Here is a 22716-nt window from a genome sequence, read left to right on the forward strand (position 1 = left end):
AACAACCATCAAAATAGTCCAACATTCTAAAAACATTCATTATAAAATTAATTAAAATCAAATTAAGATCAAATTAATGGCAACCATCAAGCAAAATTCTGTGCAGATTGCCAGAGGAGGGGGTCAGGCTGCGCCCTGACCAAAGGCCTGGTGGAACAGCTCTGTCTTGCAGGCCCTGCGGAAAGATGTCAGGTCCCACAGGGCCCTAGTCTCTTGTGACAGAGCGTTCCACCAGATTGGAGCCGCGGCCGAGAAAGCCCTGGCTCTAGTTGAGGCCAGCCTAACTTCTCTGTGGCCTGGGATCTTTAGGATGTTTTTATCTGCAGACCGTAAATTTCTCTGTGGGGCATACCAGGAGATGAAATGGATGGATGGGTGAAGCAACAAATACACATGAGTAGCCAAAGCTTGCAGGGGGAGTGGCAGGAGGACTTAAACCAAGAATAGGGTCATTACTTTCAGGGGGTGGAGGAAAAACACCTAAAGCTCTGGTGAACAGTGAGGCAAAGCATATTGCATGCTATTGACACAACTTCCTTTTGTTGGGCGGACAAGCAGGCAGGAGCATGTTTCTATAACCTTCAGATAAGAACACTGTCTCTATGACCACACCAAAAAGAGAAGTCATTTTTCACTAGAGCCTGGAAACACAGTTTATTACTGATTTTTAGACACGTATTATCTGTATTCTAGGAGCAGATACTAAATGGAGTATCAGCAGGAATAAAAGTTAAAAGCAGAAACTGTTTATATTTGTAATAGATCCACCAACAAAACAGCACTGGGAGGAAATTAGAAAGAAAGAAAAATCAAGCAGCAGCTTATAGCCTGCACTTGATTGTTAAAAAACAATACTAAGACAAGTCATGTCAGTGCCATATTAGACATCATCAGTATTTAAACAGCCTACAGTTAAAGTAAATCATATTCTCCAAGTATCCTGGAAAATATTTGTATTAAATAATCAAGTATTAAAAGATCAAGTAGTAGTTAACATGTTTAATTTCTTATCCTTAAGGATGGTAATTTTAATCATTCCATTCATCGCCATTCTCCAAGTCAGATTCTTCAGTATCTGCAAGAAAAGGTTGAGGATAGTAGTGTATTCTGTTGAAGCCAATATGTACTGGTGTTCCGTTATATCATTAATTAAAAATATTGGAGATCACTGCAATTTAATAGCATTGTAATTTAAAAGTCATTGTAATGTGATTAATAGCATAACCCTTTATGGGGTTCAATGGGGCTTACTTTCAGGAAAGTAGGTAATTCTGTCCTTACTTGCCCTGGGAGCAAGCCCCATTGAGCTAGGATTGTGGTGCAAGTTTTGCATGAATGGATGGGCTGCAAATAACTAAAAGGAGATTAATACGAGCATGACATTGTCCATAAGTAATGCAAAAATTACAGCACTGAACAAATCCTTGTATTGGTTTTGTAAACCTCAGGTTCCTCTGCAAGCCTCAGGTTCCCCCAAGGACACCAGTATCTCTCGTTTCTCAGTGTCTGTTTCAGCTCAATTTCCCACAACATTCACCAACTTTCCTATTAAAGGGAGTGATCTTATCATATAGAAGGGAGTGGAATACAGTTGTACCTTGCTTCTCAAATGCCTTGTGACTCGAATGTTTTGGCTCCCGAACACCGCTACCCCAGAAGTAAGTGTTCCAATTTGCAAACGTTCTTTGGAATCCGAATGTCAGACGCAATTTTCGCAGCTTCCGATTGAGTGCAGGAAGCTCCTGCAGCCAATCAGAAGCCACTCCTTGGTTTCCAAATGTTTTTGGAAGTCAAACGGACTTCCAGAACAAATTCCATTTGAGAACCAGGTACGACTGTTTTGGAACTGGAGCATTAGTCAGCATTCCATCTCATAAAAATTGAGTAAACAAGTATGACTAACATTGGATGTCACACATATTTTTGAAACCATCTTTGGGAAACTCCCTTTTTTGGGCTAGGGACAGGGTATAACATTTTTAGATAAATAAAAACAAGATAGAAGTGTGTACAATGTGACCACATAAAATGTCAGTTACCTGCCTAATGAATTTGTAACCAAGATCAGTGTCCCAAGAGTGTGCAAATAATAATATAATGTGATCTTTCATTCACAGTTTCTAGTATCAAACAGAAAAGGTTCTTCTGTTTCTTTCTAGTAGAGATAATAACTTTTATAATCCCCCCTTTTTTAAAAAAAAAGGTAGGTAGTTGTGTAGGACTGATTTTGTAATAAAATATTGCTTATTTGATTGAGTAAACATATTAACCTTTTATATCTAGAAGCAATAGTTAAATGCAGGAAGAGATGCATGACATTCCCTAGTCCACTGAATGTTCTCTAAAGCTACATGGTCTCATAAAAACATCTGGAAGAGGCCTGGTAAAAGTAGAATTATTCCTTTTAAAAAATTGCAAACACCAGGGAGAGATGAGTTTGTGGTTCCTGTTCCTATCCAGCTTTCTAAATATGACATTGCTTGCTAATTGCTGCTACATCATAAATGTCAGATTCAGCTTCTGTCCTCTGATTCCTGATATGGCTTTCAATCTGTCATAACCATGGTACTCCCCCCCCCCCCATTACCATTAGACTTAGAAAATTAATAGAATGTGACCTCATATGGTGCCACGTTTATTCCAGACTTTACCCAATATTTCAGCTGTTTCTAGCAATAGCTTTTTAGGAACAGTTGGAGTTCAATATCCATGCCATCTTCACACATTTCTAATTGACATAATGAATGAATATTCAACATTTTAAAAGGGAAAGGAAGCACTGGCTTTTCAGAAGCATATTCACCCAGTTCTTGGGGGATGACTTACCATACTTTGTTCCAGTGAAAATTATTGAACAGATGCTTGTCCGAAGGAACAATAAAGCAATATAGTTTTAGGTTACATGTTGAAGGGAGGGGGGGGTTCCAAGTCATCTACCTGAAAGGTGTATTGCCTTGTGTCTCTTCTGAACAACATCCTTAAGAGCAGCAACTATGTCGTCATCAATGGGAGGCGTTGGATTCTGAGCCACCTGTTTTCAAAGTTCAAAAATGAAACAGTGATGTAGCTTTTAGAAGTCAAATCTACTTTGGAACTATCAGAATAACTAATCAGCCATCTGGTTATTTTTAGGAGTTTTTATTCGGTCAGGATCAAGTAGCTTGCTGTCTGCTCCAAGGAGCAACACAAACATCTAGGCAAATTCATGCTTAGGCTAGTTTGTTTGTTTATTGCATTTCCATCCCATCCGTTTTCTCCTAAGGTGGGGGACATGGTTCTTTCCCCCATTTAATCCCCAAAACAACCTGGTGAGGGAGGTTAGCCTGAGAGTCACCCAGTGAAGCTCATGGCCAAGTAGGGATTTGAACCCTGGTCTTCCAGGTCTTAGTCTGACAATCTAACCACTACACCACACTGGCTCTCAAAAGTAGTTGTGATGGCTATAAAGCCTCTAATACTATGCCTCCATGTACCAGTTACAGGAGTGGGCTCCTCCCTCTCATAATGACTGCAATGCCACCCACTGCTTCTTTCAACCCCCTTCTCAAAATTTACCTTCTCCATTAGTACTTCGGGACAAGTCACTGGTCATCTTTGTGCCTTGTTGTATCTAAGCCTAAATGCACATAGCTGCAAAAACCTCACATTTTCTCTCCCCTCTGCCAACTTCCCTCTTTTCCTTCTGTTGTCTCCTAAAATGGAAACCCTTGGGAGGGCAGGAGAGACCGTGTTCTCTCATTCTTCAACAAGCACCATGTACATAGATGGTACTATATAAAAACATTTCTTCAGATGAGTTTTACCATTCCAGGATTAATAGTACAAAACGCTCATTTCCAAGCATAATTTCAGCACTTATTTGCCATACTTTTCTAGTTTTCGCTGTCAGCAGATTGAGAAGGATCAAATATTTCATTGCTATGTTTTGTCTTTCCCACCCATCTTTGACCTTTTGTCTTTCCCACCATCTGCACTCTATCTTTAAAGCAGTGTCACACCACTTTAAACAAACATGGCTTTATCCAAATAATGCTGGGTATTGTGGTTATTTAAGGATGCTGAGAGTTGTTAGATGACCCTTATTCCTAAAGAGACCTACAATTCCTAGAGTTCCCTGGGAATACAGTGGTACCTCAGGTTAAGAACTTAATTCATTCTGCAGGTCTGTTCTTAACCTGAAACTGTTCTTAACCTGAGGTAGCACTTTAGCTAATGGGGCCTCCTGCTACTGCCGCTGCGCCGCCGCTGCACAATTTCTGTTCTCATCCTGAAGCAAAGTTCTTAACCCAAGGTACTAATTTTGGGTTAGAGGAGTCTGTAACCTGAAGCATCTGTGTACCACTGTACACATTGGTTGTTAAATCACTCTGAGATGGGGCCTTAATGTCTCAGTGTAAAACAAAAGTATATCTCCACCCATCTCCTTTCTTACAGCCATGCCATTGAGGAAATATAGTTAGCAAGCCTCCATTTTAAGCTATGTTGGAGGAGGATGTTTACTACTTGTCAGGGAACTGCCATCGGAGCGCAGGGTGGTGGAGAGGCTTTCGGATGCTGGGAGACCCTCGGATGCTGAGGAGGGAACCAGCAGGGGGAGAGGGAGAGTTTCCGCTGAAGAAGGAGGGGAGGAGGAGACAGTGTTGGAGGTGAGGCACAGAGACGCTTCAAGCGAGACCAGTGGTGAGAGCTCGGGGCCTCCCCTTGAGACGCCCACTCTGCGCAGAAAGCTGTCGCGCAGAGAATCTGGGAGGAGACTTTCTGTCAAAGAACTTTTATGTTGGAAGAAATTCAGGAAACGCCCACTGACGGATTCTGCCAGTGATTAAGGCAGCCACGCACTCATGGCTGTCCGGCTAGAGAGAGTTTAAAACTAACCACAAAACTGGGAGCGTTTTAGCGCTTACGCACAAGCAACCCCTTATGCCATTACAGCAATCCGTCAGTCTTTGACGCTGTTTGTGCAAAGGAAGGGCATCATGAGCAACCCAACGGGAGTCGGAGGAGCGGGGGGAGCCGGATCAGGACCAACTCTGGAGGAGAGAGACAGAGATTTGGAACACCAGCTGGCTCTGCTAACAGCGCGACTCGATGAAAGGCGAGCTCAGGATGCACAGGGGAAACCCACCCCCATTGCAAGGAAGGTACCGGGACTGGTGCATAAATTCAGGGGGGATCCAAAGGACTACCAAGCCTTTAAGACAGAGATGCAGTATGCTCTGAACCTGCAGTATGATGACTTTGCCGACGAGGGGGCAAGAGTAGCCTTTGTGATCGGACACCTGGAAGGAGGGGCTAGAGAATGGGTTAGACCCCTGATGGCATCGGATAATGACGCCTTGAAAGACTTGAGGAAATTTATTTTAGCTATGGACTTGATGTTTTCCAGCCAGATTGAGCAGGGCATTGTACGCAGGCAGTTGATGGCGTGCAAACAGGGGAATCAATCAGTCCGAGAGTACTGGGCGCGATTTGCTATGATCATACACAGACTGGGGTGGGATCTGTCTTCAGACCCAATACAGATGTTATTCGAAGAAGGCCTAGCCCCTGCAGTGAAAGATGAACTTTCCCGCGCGCCCCGCCCGCAGTCGATGGATCAGCTGACCAAGGCTGCGCTTGCGATTGGTGCGCGACAGGAAGCAAGGGCTCTAGAGAAGCGGGAAGGCAGAGGAGAGCGTTGGAATGATTTCCACATTCCTGAGATGCCAGAACAGTCTTCCCAGCCAGTGGAGCCGATGGAAATTGGAGGGGCGCGCGTGGGGCTTCAAATTCAAACGAAGGGTGGAAGAAGGAGGGGAAAGCCGCCAAAAAGTGTTTCCTCTGCCAACAGCCAGGACATTTTGCCAGGGTCTGCCCTCAAAGAAAGGCTTGGCAAGGAATGGTGGGGGCTGTTGGGAGTGAAGAGGAGGGGGTTAAGGAGCAGGTAAAAGCCAACGCCTGGCTGCCGACAACAGGGCACAGCAGCCAGGCCAAGGACCAGTGAACGTGCCCAAGCCTGAACACCCCCCCCGAGCAGCCATCACCATAGGGGTGGTGCTAGAGCTAACCAACGGACATCCACTCACGATAAAAGCGCTGTTAGACTCAGGCAGCTCTTGCAATTTCATGAGTAAGGAATTCGCGTCAGAGCATCAGATACAGACTCTGCCCCTAAGTAATCCTTTGCAAGTCACCACGATTGATGGGAGGGAACTTCTGGGGGGAGAAGTAACCCAACAGACTGTCCCCATGAGAATGAGGGTGGCCAGGCACACGGAAGTCATTGCCTTTCACGTAGCCACCCTGGCGGGACCACCCATCATATTGGGAATGAGCTGGCTGGCGCTACATGATCCGTTAGTGGGATGGCACCAGCGGACGGTCTCTTTCGGGTCAGCTCACTGCTTGGAACACTGCCACGGGGGGGGGACCCGGGGATGGCAATGGCCAGTTTGGCAGGACTGGCGGTGGGGGAAAAAGGAGAAATACCACCTCAATACGCCGACCTGTGTGACGTCTTCAGTGAAAAGGAAGCAGATAGACTACCCCCTCATAGACCCTTTGACTGTCAAATCAACCTACTCCCGGGAGCTCAGCTGCCAGTGGGCAAACTGTACGCCATGTCGGACAGGGAGATGCAGGACTTAAGGGAATTTATAGACAAGAACCTAAAGAGAGGTTTCATAAGGGAGTCGAGAGCGGTGGGGGGCAGTCCAGTGTTTTTTGTAGACAAAAAAGACACTAATAAGCCCAGGCTTGTAGTGGACTTTCGGGCTGTCAATTCAGTGTCAGAACCAGTAGCCTTCCCCATGCCCAGGGTTGACGACATTTTGACCAGGGTTAGGAAGGGAAAGATTTTTACCAAGCTGGACCTAAGGGGGGCGTACAACCTGATCAGAATGAGGGAGGGGGATGAATGGAAAGCCACCATGTTTACCCCCCTGGGGGCCTTCGAGTACCTCGTTATGCCTTTTGGATTACAAGGGGGTTCAGCATGCTTTCAATCTTTCATGCATCATGTTCTAGGACCCTTGCTGTACAAGAACTGTCTAGCCTTCTTAGATGACGTGTTGATCTACTCAGAGGACGAGGAGCAGCATGTCAGAGATGTCCGGAAAGTGCTAAGCAGGTTACAGGCGAACCAGCTATGGGTCAAACTGGAGAAGTGCCAGTTCCATACAAGAGAGGTGGAATTCCTGGGGTACCGGTTGTCCGACAAGGGATTATCCATGGATCCGGGCAAGGTACAAGCGGTACTGGAATGGAAGACACCTAAGACCAGGAAGGACGTGCAGAGATTCCTGGGGTTTGGAAATTTCTATCGGAAGTTCATCAAAAACTTTGCCCACTTAACTGCACCCATCACCGATTGCCTCAGTAGCAAGAAGAAGTTCGTATGGACGGAAGAGGCGCAGCAATCTTTTGACCAACTAAAGAAGGCGTTCGCTTCGGAAGAACAGCTCTTGCACGTGGATCTGCAGAAACCAATGAGGGTGGAGACCGATGCATCAGACCGAGCGGTAGGGGCAGTATTGCTCCAGCCGGGAAGAGATCTGTCCGACTGGAGACCGTGTGCTTTCTTCTCCAGGAAGTTGAACAAGTCGGAATGGAACTACACAGTGTACGACAGGGAACTGCTGGCCATTTATGAAGCATTTTGACGCTGGAGACATCTACTAATAGGGGCACAAGATCCAGGTGTGCACAGACCATAAGAACCTGGAATGCTGGAGGACGGCAAGGGTACTCAACCAGAGACAAGTGCGATGGGCACAGGAGTTTTCCAAGTTCCATTTTGAAATTCGCTACATACCGGGGGAAGAAAACGTAAGGACGGACGCTCTCTCCCGGAAGCCAGAATATATGGAGGGAGAGGGAGCGCCGGAAGAAAGACATGTGATACCCAAGGACCACTGGGTGTGTGGGGCAGTATTGGTTGGGCAACGAGAACTGGCAGAGGGGACCGAGGGCGACAAGTACGCCCAAAACAAGCTCAGAGAGCTCCTGGGAACAGGGGAAAACCCGGGGGGGTTGAGGAAAAAAATGGGGCGCTGTACTACAGGGGGGCGTTGTATATACCAGAGGGGCCATTGAGGAGTAGAGTACTCAAACAATTACACGACAGCCCCACGGCAGGACATTTTGGTCAACACAAAACCATGTTGCTAGTCACCAGGCAGTTCTGGTGGCCTAAGGTGAGGGAAGATGTACGGGAATATGTCAGGGGGTGCGACTGCTGCCAGCGAGCCAAAGGGGAGAGGGCAGCACCAGCGGGGTTGCTGGAACCATTACCCACACCAGAAAGGCCATGGGAGGCAGTGTCCATAGATTTTATGACAGATTTGCCCAAATCTAGGGGGGAAACGGCGGTCATGGTGGTAGTCGACTTGTTAACTAAGATGTGTCGTTTTATAGCTTGCTCACATGCGGTGACGGCAGAGGAAACCGCCAGGCTGTTTGTAGAACACATTTTTAGGTTGCATGGCGCCCCCTTGAGGGTGGTCTCTGACAGAGGAAAACAATTCACGTCCAGGTTCTGGAGGAAGCTCATGAGCCTACTGCACGTGGAGGTCAATTTCTCGACGGCCAGACACCCAGAAACCAACGGGCAAGCGGAAAGGGCAAACAGTATTTTGCAACAATACTTGAGGTGTTATGTCAATGAGAGGGAGAGGGACTGGGTGGAGAAATTAGCCCTGGCCGAATTTGCCTACAATAACACCGAGCATGTGTCCACGGGCATGAGTCCATTTATGGCCAATTATGGTTGTCACCCTAGGGCCTTTCCAAGGGGAGGGGAGGAAAGATGGAGTGTACCAGCGGCAGAACATTTTGTAGAAGAAATGGAAGCAATACACCAACAGCTGAAGTTGAATTTAGAGAGGGCCAAGGAAGCGTACAAAAAGCAGGCAGATAGGAGCAGGAGGGAAGGAGAGACCATAAGGGTTCGGGACCGGGTGTGGTTGTCAACACAAGGGTTACCGTTCAAGGGAGGTTGCAAGAAATTGAGACCGAGACAACTGGGCCCCTTCAAGGTTACACAACAGGTGAATCCGGTGGCCTTTAGGCTCAACCTGCCAGACAACATGAAACTACATCCAGTATTTCATAGATCCTTACTATCACCATACAGGGAAGGGCGGGAATTCCAGGGACTGGAGGGAGAGGTTCCCGCGGCACCACCAGTAGAAGAGAGGAAGCGCAGCAGTCATGTAGCAGAAATACTCGATTCAAGGTGGAAGGGTAAACAGGTGGAGTACCTAGTGGCGTGGGAAGGGGAACCGGAGTCAGAAAATGCATGGGTACCAGCGGAAACCATCAAGGATGGTTCTCTTTCTCTTGGGGGAGTTTCACCGTAGGTTCCCAAGGAGGCCCAAACCCTTAGCTAGGTTCTGGGAGGAGCAATCCCGCTTGCTGTCCTGGCTTCTGGCTTAGCCCCTCTGTCCCTTCCCCCACCTTCTGGAAAAGCCCCCAAGAGCTGCACTCCCTTTAAAGAGCCGCGCGGAGTGTGTGTGCGGATCTTGGGGGCTTTTCCCCAAGGAGGGAGAAGGAAAAGCCTGCAAGCGCCGCACACACGCTCCATGCGGCTCGTGAAAGGGAGCGCTGAGCAGAGCCTGGGATGCATACAGGCTCTGCTCAGTGCTCCCTTTAAATAATATTGTTTCACTTGCATTCCCCTCTAAAAACTAGGTGCGTCTTATGGAGCAAAAAATGCGGTATTTGTTTTTATTCCTAAAAGCATGTTATTCATCATCTTCCTGCCCACAAGGCAATCATCAACAAATACAACAATACAGATAAAAAACACAGAATGTGCAATTAAAGCCTCATAAACAGCCAGGCAAAACATAAAAAGAAAAGCCTCTTAAGAGATGAGCGTAGCACCCTTGCCAACATTAGGTAACATAAGTGAAGATCAGACTAAGGCCTGTGCAGTCTAATATGTTCCCTCTGTGGCCAGTAGGGTGGGATACAGTGGTACTTCGGGTTACAGACGCTTCAGATTACAGATGCTTCAGGTTACAGACCCCGCTAACCCAGAGATAGTACCTCGGGGGTTAAGAACTTTGCTTCAGGATGAGAACAGAAATGGGGCAGGAGGCCCCATTAGCTAAAGTGGTGCTTCAGGTTAAGAACAGTTTCAGGTTAGGAACGGACCTCCGGAACGAATTAAGTTCTTAACCCAAGGTACCACTGTAATTCTCTGTTTCAAGGGCTTTCTAGCCCTAGTCGGTTTAAAAATAAAGAAGCATGAGAAGGGGTATTGAAAGTGCTCATCAACAGCACTTACACAGAATACCAAGTAGGCACCCAAGACCAGTCTTCCCCACTGTGGTAAGACGCATTTCCACTTAAATTGCAGTCATTATCTCTAAATTTGCATCAACACATAGGAAATATCAATATGCAAATCCTTGTCTTTTTCCTGGTGATTCATTTCCTTCTTTTTGGTAACAGGGTGCCTATGGGAATCCTTCAAACTATCCATGAACTCAGTGTATTAGATAATTTGCATGTATTCTGAATGATCGTCTGGGGCAGATTGTAAAGAGACCTCCCCTCTCCCCCCCCCCACCTCTGGCAATTGTAGTCTGTTATTTATTAATTAAATTGCCAAACAGCATTTTTTAAAAACAGGGCACATGATATAAAACCACCATGCCCACATAAAGCATTCTCTGAATCAGAAAGCAAGGACCAATCCAAAAAATTATTTTCCACTTTCCACAAGATGAAGTTGATCACATCCACACAACTTAAGTCAGCCCCACTAAATCTGATTGTTAAAAGATGGCCAGGCACACAGCAAGGACTGTCACTGTTTGGAGACTTTTAGACACCTTATACTTAAAGTTACTGTACAATGTAAAATTTAGAGAAATGCAGGGTTTGGATATTTATTGCTACATAATGTTAATGCCATATTTTTCCCCCCTCGCTAAACAAGTTTCAGTCATAATTAAAATAATTTGTTAGACAAATCGGCCAGAGGGGCTTTTATTTATTGAATTTGCAAAGTGTTCTAATGTTCCAAGACTTCTAAGAATCAACAACCCATTTTTAGTCAGCTCCCAACAGCTGAAGACTAGCAAATTAGAAACAAAGCTTTGTCTCTTAGATGAGAGCTGCCATCACCCCAGGCGTTTTATCTAGCAAGATGCATGAACTCAATCTGCTTTCTTCTTGGCTTCAAGAAAGCAGCTGAGGTAATTAGCCTGTCACTGGGACTTAGGACTGATTTTTATTTTATTTTTAACATAAGAGATTAGAATAAGCCTCCAGTTATTAAGGTCCTTTTGCTTGTGTAACCAGAGCTTGTGCAAGTGCAGAATTCACGTTATATAGCTGGCTTGCACTTGCCTCACTTTCTGAAGGCAACTGAAGACAGCTTAGTATAAGCACCCTGAGGATTTCTTGTTTCAGCTTGCATGCATTTAGAAGAGCTAGTCAGCAATGTCAGGTACAAACACAGCAAATTCAGGCCATCTACGGCAGAGCTGGGCAACCCATACCCCCAACTGTCCCAATTTGACTGGGACACCCTGGAATTACAGAAGCCATCCTGGCTTCTGATTGGATCCTGAAATGTCCCATGCTCTCACCTTGCACCTGTGCACCTCCTCCTCGTCACTTGGCCCAAATGGCGCTAAGCTTTCAAAAGTACGCCGTGAGCCTGGCTCCTTCTGCTTAACAGACTTTGCTGAAGCCATTAACATAAAGTTGTCGAACTAGTCTCTTTGTCAAGTTTATGGCTTTAGCCAAGTCTATTCTACAGAATCTGTTCTATGGTCTTTTTCTGCAGAACTAGCTCATTGTTCTGCTAATCTGCACGCTGATTCACAGCCATCTTTCATAATCCGCTGTGGAGATGGGTGAAGCTATGGCAGTGTGGCCTGCATCAGATCGGTGTGGTACCACTGCTAGTTTACTTTGTACCATTCTATTTCATGGTATCACAGTCCTAGTCCTGGTCCAAAAGTCCGAATAAGTATACAGTATTCACTTATCATGGCAACAGCTATATTTATCCAATGGGATACACTGAATTCTCCAGCGGCACCCTAACCTCACATATAAGAACAACGGTTCCAACACTGTGGTATTGTTGGCCTAATGCAGCTCCTACACTGAACAGTACCCATGTACATTTAGAACAAGGCCCTGTACAGTGGAACAAGCTGTGCATTTTCCCTCCTTCTCTCAAAATGAGACAAGGTTCATTCCCAATCACATCTTACTACTCATAACATTTTTCTACCCACCTGCTGATGCCATTAAGTTAAACAAAACAAAATGGAGAGTGATACCACCCACTTAGGCAGGCCAAAGTTCAGTGTCTCCCATCTTCTAGGTCAGCCATCCCTAAACTTGGCCCTTCAGCTGTTTTGGGACTACAACTCCCATCATCCCTAGCAGGGCAGTCTTAAGCATATGGGGCACCGGGGTGCAAAGATCTGCCCAGCACCCCCACCCCGGCTTGACTTGGATGGAGCAGCCACAGCCAGGCACCTCGCACACCACAGCTTCTCTCCGCCCCAGCCGGCAGCCTCTTTCTGCTACGGAGGAGCTGTGTGCATGCAGCCCAGGTGAGAATAAGGGTGGAGGGTGGAGCTGGCCAGCCACCTCAGTGCCTTGCAGCAGAAGAGCCCGCAGCGCTCCAACGGGCTCTTCCCCAGACTTCAACTCTCGGGCCCCAGACTTTCGGCCTGGCACCCCTGAGAGCCCAGCGCCTGGGTGCCCCGCACCCCTTGGGCCAACGGTTAAGACGGCCCTGATCCCTAGCTAATGGGACCAGTGGTCAGGGATGATGGAAACTGTAGTCCCAAAACAGCTGGAGGGTCGAGTTTGGGGATGCCTGTTCTAGGTAATCCCCAGATTCCAAACAGAGCACAGAGATAAGAAGCATTACCTCTGAGATATGGCAAACAGGTTTATTAAGTGAATGCTTATTATGTGCTCACCATTTTGGCTTGGTTTTTAGACTTAAAAGTTCACTAGAAAATTAGCTGAAGACATAGGCACAAAGCTTGCATTTTGAGCAGTGTTGTTTTAAAAGCCAGCTCAGGGGACGGGGAGGAGATTAACAGGAACACTTAAGCTATCACCAGATAACCAGTGCAGTATTGAAATAAAAGATACTTGCTGGTTTCAGTTGTGTCCCTTTTCTGATCCGACTCATTAGAATGTTGCGGGTGAAAGGAGTTAGTCGGTTGTCACTCTTTGACTTTTTCAGCTGCACGTCCTTCAAATTTTGGATCAAATTGTGTTGAGATACCCTTTTGGAAGGAGACGTGCAAGGTGCTGGAGATATGACAACTGCAGGGAGCTCAACATAATGAGACGACTCATCTGATTTTGATATGGAGCTAGGTGCTGCTAGTACATCCTTAAATCCATCCTTCACTCCTAAACTACAGGAGTCTTGTTTATTGCTTGGGCTGCAAGTGGAATCCAGCTCCATGGGCATTGCAGGATAAAGCAGAGGATGATCAAGGGGTTTTTTCAATAAGCCTGCAGAAAGACAGGTGTGAAACAGGTAATTGTGTAGCTATTCAGCTCCTCAGCCCATTCAATTAAAGTTTTCAACATAGCTGTTTTCTTCCAAAGCCCCGCCAAGTTAAGCAAGAAAGCAATATTGAATCTGATTGTTGATGTCCATGTACGAAGCCACTGTTACTTACATCCCAAACACAGATTTATTTATTTTTACAGTTTCCAAATCCACATATGGATTCAGGGCTATGCACGTAAAAATGCAAATATCGACATGCAAAAATTAAAACCAACTTTATGCATTCTAAAAGGGTGCTTGCTTATGAATTGGTCAAGGTAGTTAGAACAGCTTGAAAGGTTTATTCTATTATACCAGTTCTGTGCGATCTGCAGGAATTGCCTGTTAGTTGCTAGTTACTTCTAAAGCCCTGAATGGTTTGGGACCTGCTTTCTCATCTGATTCCTCAGCACCCCAAAGCATGCATGGTGGTATCATGGGCCCCATGGGCTGGATCTAGACACCTCAAAGAAGTGTTTCAGTTAAATGCGTTGTAAATTTAAAAAGGGAAAACAGGTAGAGGAATACGGGACTCCACAGCGCCATCTGGTGGCACACTGTTCTATAGCATACACAATGCATATAAATCGCTTTTCCAATCTAGCCAAGTCCCAGGTTGGATGGGGCGGGAATGGCAGGATCCGTCAGAGGGGGAGGAAGAGGCCCCAGAGATGGGGGCAAAGGCAGTTTGAACAGTGATCTGGATGAGGGTCCCATCCTGTGGCCCTAGGACATCCCAGTAGGCAAGGGGAAGCTGGTCTCCACCATGCCTCTGAGGAACAACGTTCCCACAGTAGCCAGGGAACCATCCTGCCAATCCATGGAACTAGCCAGATTGGAGATGGAGAGAGAGTCAGAGGGTTGGACTAGAGTGCTCTTCACTCAAGGTGTGCCATCATCAGTGCAAGCGTGAACAGATCCAGCCCTCAGTTGCAAGCATAGTCTTTTCACCTGGGATGGGTATGGCACAAATAACAAGCCCCACCAAGCACCAATAAAACCAGGGGATGAAAGACAGGGCAGGTGGTGGCTAGGGCCTTTTCTGTAGAACAGCCCCACCCTGGTGTTCACTTTTTGAATACAAGACAGGGACTATTACGATAAGCCTTTAAAAAAACATCTTTAGAAATCATCAATGGTACAAGGGGGCAGGGAAAGCTGTCTACCCTGAATTTCTCACAGCATGGTCACTAGCCAACTGGTGGCTGCCATACTTGTGCAACCACATTCCATACTGCGTTTGTATGCAGCAAGGCAGCCAGTGACTATACCAATACATCTGACCGCTTGAATAAATGTTTACATAACATTAATACAGAAAAATGTTTTCACTACCTACACAGGTGCTCAAGTGCAATACCTGTCGCCTTTGCCTCTTTCAATACTGCTTCTACACCCCCACATTTCTCAATTACTTCCAAAATCTTCTTTGATGTTCTCCTGTCCTTCAGGTGGTCCTGCGTTATGCCAGCCTTAGCAAAGATCATCTTTAGTTCAGGATCTAAGCTGGTCTGCAAGACAAAATACAATTGTAAAACTGAGCCTCATGTTTCTTAAGCATCAACCCCCAATACTTCCCATATAGAAATGGTTAGGACTGAGTTGTAAAGCATGTCGAATTCAAAACAATTTTTCTGGGTTTTTAATGTGGCCTCTCATTAACTAATCCTGTAAACTAGTTCATTCGTCTTGCTAGGGAACCTGGAAACTAGTTGGAGGTGCTGAGTATTGAAAGAGATAATTAAGTGTCTCTTACTTAACCAACGGGACGCGGGTGACACTGTGGGTTAAACCACAGAGCCTAGAACTTGCCAATCAGAAGGTTGGCGGTTCGAATCCCCACGACAGGGTTTAGCTCACATTGCTCGGTCCCTGCTCCTGCCAACCTAGCACTTCAAAAGCACGTCAAAATGCAAGTAGATAAATAGGTACCACTCCGGTGGGAAGGTAAACGGCGTTTCCGTGTGCTGCTCTGGTTCGCCAGAAGCAGCTTAGTCATCCTGACCACATGACCCACATGAAGCTGTCTGTGGACAAACGCTGGCTCCCTTGGCCAATAAAGCGAGATGAGCGCCGCAACCCCAGAGTCAGTCCCGACTGGACCTAATGGTCAGGGGTCCCTGTCCCTTTACCTTTACCTTTACTTAATCAACAAGTCCCATCATTATTTGAGGAAAACCATAAGCAAACCATAAGGGGCAAATAAACAGAGCTTTGGTATAGACAAGGTTGTGCAACTGTGTCCAAAAAAGAGAGAGGATGTAACAGCTACAGAGCTTTGAAAACAGGGCTCACCACCAGCCTGTGACACATCTGGAATTTTGAAGAAGTGCAATGGGCCAATCAGAAAATGACATAACATAAAAAGCCTGCCTCAACTTAAAAGGGCATAAACATAAAATGATGTAGGCATGCTCTATTCATTGGAAAAGAAAGCACCAGTCAGCACTGCACCAACAGTGAGAAGAAGGTCTTTGCATCTCACCTCTGTTGGGGAAGGAAGAAAAAATAGATGTCTAGGCTTTGTATTTACTGAAAAGTGGGTCTACTTAAGGGAATGTATCTGAAGCAGGAAAGACCAGGCTATAAACAACAACAACAACAACAATTTATTATAATATTATTTATACCCCTTCCATCTGGCAAGTGCAAACACAACTAAGAAGAGCAAACAGTCTCTCGTGCCTTGTGATTTTGGAGATGGCTGTTTACCAAGACATTTTGCAGGAGACATAGGCGGCAATGGTGGGCAAACTGCTGTGTACAAGGCACCACTTTGGAGACCCCTGACTTTGAAGAAAAGGGCCTTTCTTTGCATGCGTACTTGCTCACAAAAAAGCTTGCATAAGGGTAAGGCTCAAACAAGTTAGAATGTCGTGCTCACATCATGAGGGAAAGCTCGTGTTTTGTAGCAACCATTTTAAAAAGGAGAGGAAAAGAGGAAGCATTGATAGTTGAGCAAGCAATAATCCACAGCAATTACTTACAGCAAAACCAGTTTGGGGACTCCATCCAATGTGACAGAGATGTCTAAAAGACAGATTAGCATTTTTAGCAGATATCACTGAAGACTTGGATTGTCAAAGCAAGCGTATCAAAGCAAGCATGTTAGTTAGAATACTGTAGTAGAAACTCAGGGCTTTCTGTCACCCAGGTCAAAGACCTAGTTTGGCACACACACCCCAGGTGCATGTTTGTGTACATACACAAACACACACCTCAACACATTTATTTGTAAAGGGCATAAAAAATAGGCAATATTTTATTTGAATACAAAGGAATCCTAAGTAGTATTATGACTATGACCAAAGGGAAGATGAGCATCCCTTCCAGTAAAAGCAAATTGTTTGTCAAAAGTAGAACTTCCATGTGCAGCTTGTCTATCTGAGGTCAGGTTTTGAACTGGATTTATTTGGTCACAGGATCATTAAAAGACTGCATTTTTGTAAGATCAGCTAAGAGGCTGTCTCTGAGGCTTTTTGACACCCACCCCCCTTCTTGGTTCTGTGCAAACCCTTTCAAGGAGCTTTGACGTGTAAATTTACTCCCAAGTAAGCTTCAACAAGATTCCTTTCCAGCTCTGACAAACTGCTGTTATTTATTTTATTAATACTGGTAAATTTACCAACTTCTCACATGGAGGCTTATTCTAACAACATGCCTCTCAACAAACAATAGCCAGGAGCTTAAGAGACTACAGCAGCAGTGGCGTAGTGTGGGGGGTGCAGGGGGGCCGGCCGCACCGGGCGCAACATCTGGGGGTTAGGGGGCGCAAATCCACGGGATAGGGGGCGCAGATTACTTGCCTTGCCCCGGGTGCTGACAACCCACGCTACACCACTGTACAGCAGATTGCATAAAAACAAAAAAAATCCTCTTCTTCTGGGCAGTTAATGATTCAGGTAAGCAACACTGTTCCCCAGGTCAGCAACCAAGTTCCCCATCTTAATTGAGAACCAGTTGATGCAGTTAGTTACCTATACCTCTACATGAGAAGCAACCCAAGTTAAGATGCAATATGACACTAAGGCAGGGATGATCATGGAACAAGAACTAGTCAGACCTGCCTCCTGTGCCTTTAACACCGACTTCATTGGGGTGCGGGGAGGGGACTTCAGTTTTACAGTATCTGCTCATGTCTGCAGATCAAGCAACTGTTAAAGGCATAGCAGAAAGTTACAGCCTCAAAGCTGCTCCTTTAGCACAATGTGGACTCTGCCAACAGTTGCCTGAAATCCACATTAGCTGACCTAAAGCACCAGCCGTGCAATAACCCTTCTCTTAGAGAAGAAATTAGACTGTATAATGATTAGCAAATACTTTGAATAGTTAGCAGTATGATGCTGAATTTTTAAAAAATTATTTATTTATATTTTTATACTTCTCTCCCACCCTTTTCTGCAAGGAGCTCATCTAATCTCCCCTTTTTCATCTAATCCCCCACAACAACCCTGTGAGGTAAGTTGGGCTGAGAGGCAGTGGCTGGCCTGAGGTCACCCAGTGAGCTTCATGGCTAAGTGGGGATTTAAAGCCTGGTCTCTCAGGTCCTTGTATAATAATACCTTTATTATCAATGTACGGCCTGTGTACAATGAAATTCAACAGATTGAAGTCCCTTCTCTTGTATACAAGGACATCTCTTTCAACTTTCCAGCCACTAACTTCAGGGTAGCATCTTCCAAATCTTGTGCAAATAAGTTCCTTATAGGCTGCAATGCAAGAAAAGCCCTGCTGGATTAATCCAAAGGCTTGTTTAGTCCAGCATTCTGTTCTCACAGTGTCCAGCCTGATCCTTATGGGAAGCCCAAAAGCTGAGCTCAAGTACAACAGCTCTATCCTCACTTCTGATTCCCAACAGTTGTATTCACAGTGGTGGAGGAAGGGAAGTGGGGGGGAGCGCACCACCCCCAGGACGTGTGCCCACCTGCTCTCTGCCCCCCAGTGCCGGAGCATGAAGCTCCGCCACTATGTATTTGAAGCCATACTGCGTAGATTCACAACTAGTACGTGTGAAAGAATCCGCCACCAAAGCAATTTTCTTTCATTCATTACAACCTGAAAAACCTGAATGCAATGCTTTCCAGTTCACACAGTTCAGTTCAGTTCAGATCAGTGATGTGATGTGCATGCATGCAGGAATCCAATTTAAGCTACTTGATTTTAACTTACTTGAAGTTACTGGGCCCACCAATATAGTCTTTGCTTAGCTTATGTCTTCTGGGTTTTCCTTTCCAATTTGTTATCTCACGCAGTGTTTGAGAAACACAACGTGAAGGAGATGAGACCCTATAGTTTGGTGATCTTGTGGTTGGATGATGAGGCTCAGATAATGGACAAGTTGCCTCAGCTACAGGAGCTGCAAGACAAACAAATTTCTGTTAAATTAACAATAGTTTTCTTTCTCAGTTTGGGCTAGTTTCAACATAGGGTTAGTAGTTACAATAACTTCTTGAATCTCATCCCTAAATTTTCTTCCCCTTAAGATTATTATAAGGTTCAGTCAAGTCATTCTAGGCCACTAGAGCTTTCTGTATCTCTAATAATAGCAAGAGCTACATTATATTAGTATTTTTAAAAGTCGCTTAGCAATGAGTCAGAGATTAATCCTTCCAACATTTGAAAAGCAGTTTTCTTTCTTCTTCTCTCCCATTTAAATTGAACTGGAGGCTCTGTTTGCTAAGAATAGCTTTGAATATTTTAATTAAATCATTTGGCCAAGGCACTCAAACATTGTTATAGGCAAATAAGTTTTATTAAAAGCTAGAGGTTTTTATTCATTCAATATAATAAAAATAATAACAGAATTAAACCAAGTGTGGGTAGCATGCATATAAAGAGAAAATACATAGCCTAAAGTCTCACAGTTCCCAATTCCTGCAACTAATTTTTTTAAAAAATATAGAACTTACCAATAACAACAATGCTTTTAAACAATGTCATTTTATCACAACGCAAAGTATACTGTGCCCCACTACTTTTGGAAGAACAGCTCATGAAAGAGTTTATATAAGAAGGTGAGCAATGAATATATATGTAATTGTACTGCTTTCACATCATCTGTGTCTATTGACTGATAAAGGAACAGTACTGCTAAAGAGTCTGCAGTTGCTAGTTAACACTACTACAGCCTAATTAGAGCTGAGTAGTTTCAGAACTGAGAACTTGGGTCCTCAGCATGGCTCTAATCCTGCATATACAACCAGATAGTCTTGTGGAGATTCCAACTGAAAAAATCTTACACTGATGCCTAGTATTTAGTGTAACATGTTTTCTTGAATACAGTGTTAGGCTTTCTAAACTGATGCTGCCTCCCAGAATAACCCTAAAGAGTCTGGGAGTGAAATCTGATACTTGTCTGCTCATAACTAAGCCCCACTGAATCCAATGTATCTCACGCTCAGAAAAGGGTTATGGAATGGCAGCTGGATGGTTTCTCTGTATCCTGTGCAGTCATGGAGCAATTCTCAACATAGCCATGGGAACTGGCCCTCGATATGAATTCATGACCCTCTTTCACAGCACATTCTGAAATTGGTGAGGTTTGCGATGGACAGCTGGAGTCTAAGCATGATCCAAGGCTGATACACACTGTGCACAACAGACATGTGCTTCAGATGTCTGCCATGCAGATCTTACAGCTGTAACTTTTTGAGGGAGTGCCTTTTGTAAACCCTCCAGGCAAGACAATATTACTTGCAAATGTGCAGGCATCTATCCACCCTTCAAAAGTAAGAATTTTCTTCAGATCAGGTTTATACGGTGAACTCATGGGAAACATGTCTGCTGCTCAAAGGATGGCAATACTGCTTAAAATATTTGTTCCGCTATCAAACTGCAGGGCAGTATAATTTTTAACTCAGAGTTTGAGGCGTGTCATCCAGAAAAACATGCTAAACTTATTTTCCTGGCTGCAACACACTTAAGGCAATTCAGGATCGACTCTGAGGGTCAGCCAGGCAAATAATTGTTCATGCAAGTTGTATACTCACACGAGCAGTGAAATGTATATCCAGTTTTATACACATTTCCCATAATGTGTGCATTTTTGTATACTTCTTTGGTTGTAGAATTGCAGTGCAAAATTCAGAGAAGTGCACATTTTGACAAGTAGCTCCATTATTAGGGAGGTGTGAATTGAGGAGGAGGAGGAGGAGGAGAAGAAGAAGAAGAAGAAGAAGAAGATAATTTTGGATTTGATATCCCGCTTTATCACTACCCGAAGGAGTCTCAAAGCGGCTAACATTCTCCTTTCCCTTCCTCCCCCACAGTTTGCATTAAAAAGAAAATGGAACTGAATTTCTATCCACCCCAGTCCTGTTCTGTGGAAGAGAGAACTTCAGCAGGTTACCTTTGCTGAAATTCTCTCTTCTATGCAACCTTGAAAGGTGTAAGATTCTAGTTTTCCTTTTTTGCCCCAGGACATCCTACTCCTGAGCAATGTGTCTGAGAACAAATCAGGAAACATGAGCTTAAATTTTCCTCTGTCATCTAAACTGTCAATAGCTGATTTCCCCCACAGTCCACAGAACAGGTTTGACTATGTTAGTTGGAACTTACTCTCTAATCAATGTGCATAAGTCTAAAAGTATAACTGAGTAACTTTCAGCCTCAAAGTATGCTGCAGACAAACACAAGCCTCACTCTGCAATCCTAAACATGTTCATTCAGAATTAAGTCATTTATTTTTGCACTTCCATGCTATCTTTTTCTCCAAGGAGCTCAAGGTGGCATACATGGTTCTCCCCCTTATCATTTAATGCTCTATTAAATTCATTCGGACTTATTCCCTCGCCATAATGTTTAGGATTGAAGCTTGTGCCATATTAAGAACACCTATTACAGAAGCTAGCACTGTCTGTCCAGTGCCTCTTGAGATAGATCAGGAGTGGTGAAATTTGGATTAAATCTCAACTCAGTCTCTTGACAAGTGTTGGGTAAGTTACAATTTTCCAGCTTCAGTTCACTGTCTGCAACAACAACGCTCTTCTGAGATTGAGAAATGTGAATATTATAAAGCTCTTTGCATAGTTAAAATTTGTTTCAGTAATAATATGCAGTGGTACCTCTGGTTAAGAACTTAATTCGTTCTGGAGGTCCATTCTTAACCTGAAACTGTTCTTAACCTGAGGTACCACTTTAGCTAATGGGGCCTCCCGCTGCTGCTGAACGATTTCTGTTCTCATCCTGAGGTAAAGTTCTTAACCCGAGGTACTATTTCTGGGTTAGCGGAGTCTGTAACCTGAAGCGTCTGTAACCTGAGGTACCACTGTAATAATAAGGTGGGTTGTCTCAGCCAGCTTCTTGCCTGTTTTCGTTTTGTTTTTAGTGTTGCCGTTCTTGTCTATGGAGGAAATGCTTTCCTTTCCCTATTTACAGTAGAGACCTCTTTTTGTTGTTGATGTGGTTGTGCTAGTTTTCTGTTTAACTTCAGTCTACTAGATGCTGGTTTTATACTTTGTAGCCTTTGCTTCTCCTTTCCTTCAGTTTTGTCTCTACTCAGATATACACAGTAGAAATCTCACATCACAATGGGCAGAGAACAAGCATAAGGCCAAGCTCCTGTGGTATTGGGCAATTCTAACCATCTAAATCAGAAGACCTTTCAACATAAGTGTGTTGATTGGGTTTACTATTTATGAATGATTCAGGGCCGCTTTTTGGTTATGATTTAGATATATGGTGGCCTCTAGTGGTGATACACATGTGCGCACCCTATGGGGAAACCAGTGTGGTATCAGTCCATAGGGCCTTTACACACAATCTTCAACAGAATGTCACAAATGTAGCACTTCACTTCTGCTTTTTCCTGAAGTCTCTTTTCTGTTGCATTTATATGATACACGGTCTGCATGTAAAAGATAGAAGCCTCTTTTCACTGGGGCAGAGAATAGCACTAATGAACATGAATCTAGCAGGGTTTTTTTCCCCCCTGGCTGTCTTATGTTTAGATTAAATACCGTCAGTCTATTTAATTATTTTGTATTAATATGCTGTTCACAACTCTGGGGACATGTGGGACATGTATAGAAATAAAACATAACATAGCGTTGTTGTTTTCTAAAAAATCTGAATAGCTGGACACTCCCACAGAAGTGACAGGGAGAAGCCAGCCTCCAAAACTTAAAATTATAATACATTGATGATTTACAAAACTATGAGGCCGTGCTGCAGTAGCCTTACAACCG

At 44.6% G+C, this 22716-nt stretch overlaps 1 protein-coding gene across 2 annotated transcripts in view; it reads right to left on the reverse strand.

The window, feature by feature from the left end:
* Nucleotides 1–646: 646 nt before the first annotated feature.
* The window catches only part of LOC310838913 (uncharacterized protein), a gene marked incomplete at its 5' end in the record, with an annotated part of 31152 nt that continues 9082 nt past the window's right edge, over nt 647–22716 (reverse strand). The window contains 7 exons of one of the 2 annotated variants that reach the window (XM_083726859.1): nt 647–1075; nt 2938–3031; nt 13124–13491; nt 14892–15042; nt 16519–16561; nt 18701–18887; nt 19441–20870. In XM_083726859.1, coding sequence (XP_083582985.1) covers nt 1029–1075; nt 2938–3031; nt 13124–13491; nt 14892–15042; nt 16519–16561; nt 18701–18887; nt 19441–19525 — 975 coding nt within the window. In that variant the 3' untranslated portion in view covers nt 647–1028. Of the gene's footprint in view, nt 1076–2937; nt 3032–13123; nt 13492–14891; nt 15043–16518; nt 16562–18700; nt 18888–19440; nt 20871–22716 lie in introns of those variants that run through there. The other variant, XM_083726858.1, reaches the window with a different exon arrangement.

This window comes from Podarcis gaigeae (genome assembly GCF_964106915.1).
Source record: "Podarcis gaigeae genome assembly, chromosome: 2".
NCBI classification, from domain to species: Eukaryota; Metazoa; Chordata; class Lepidosauria; order Squamata; family Lacertidae; genus Podarcis; species Podarcis gaigeae.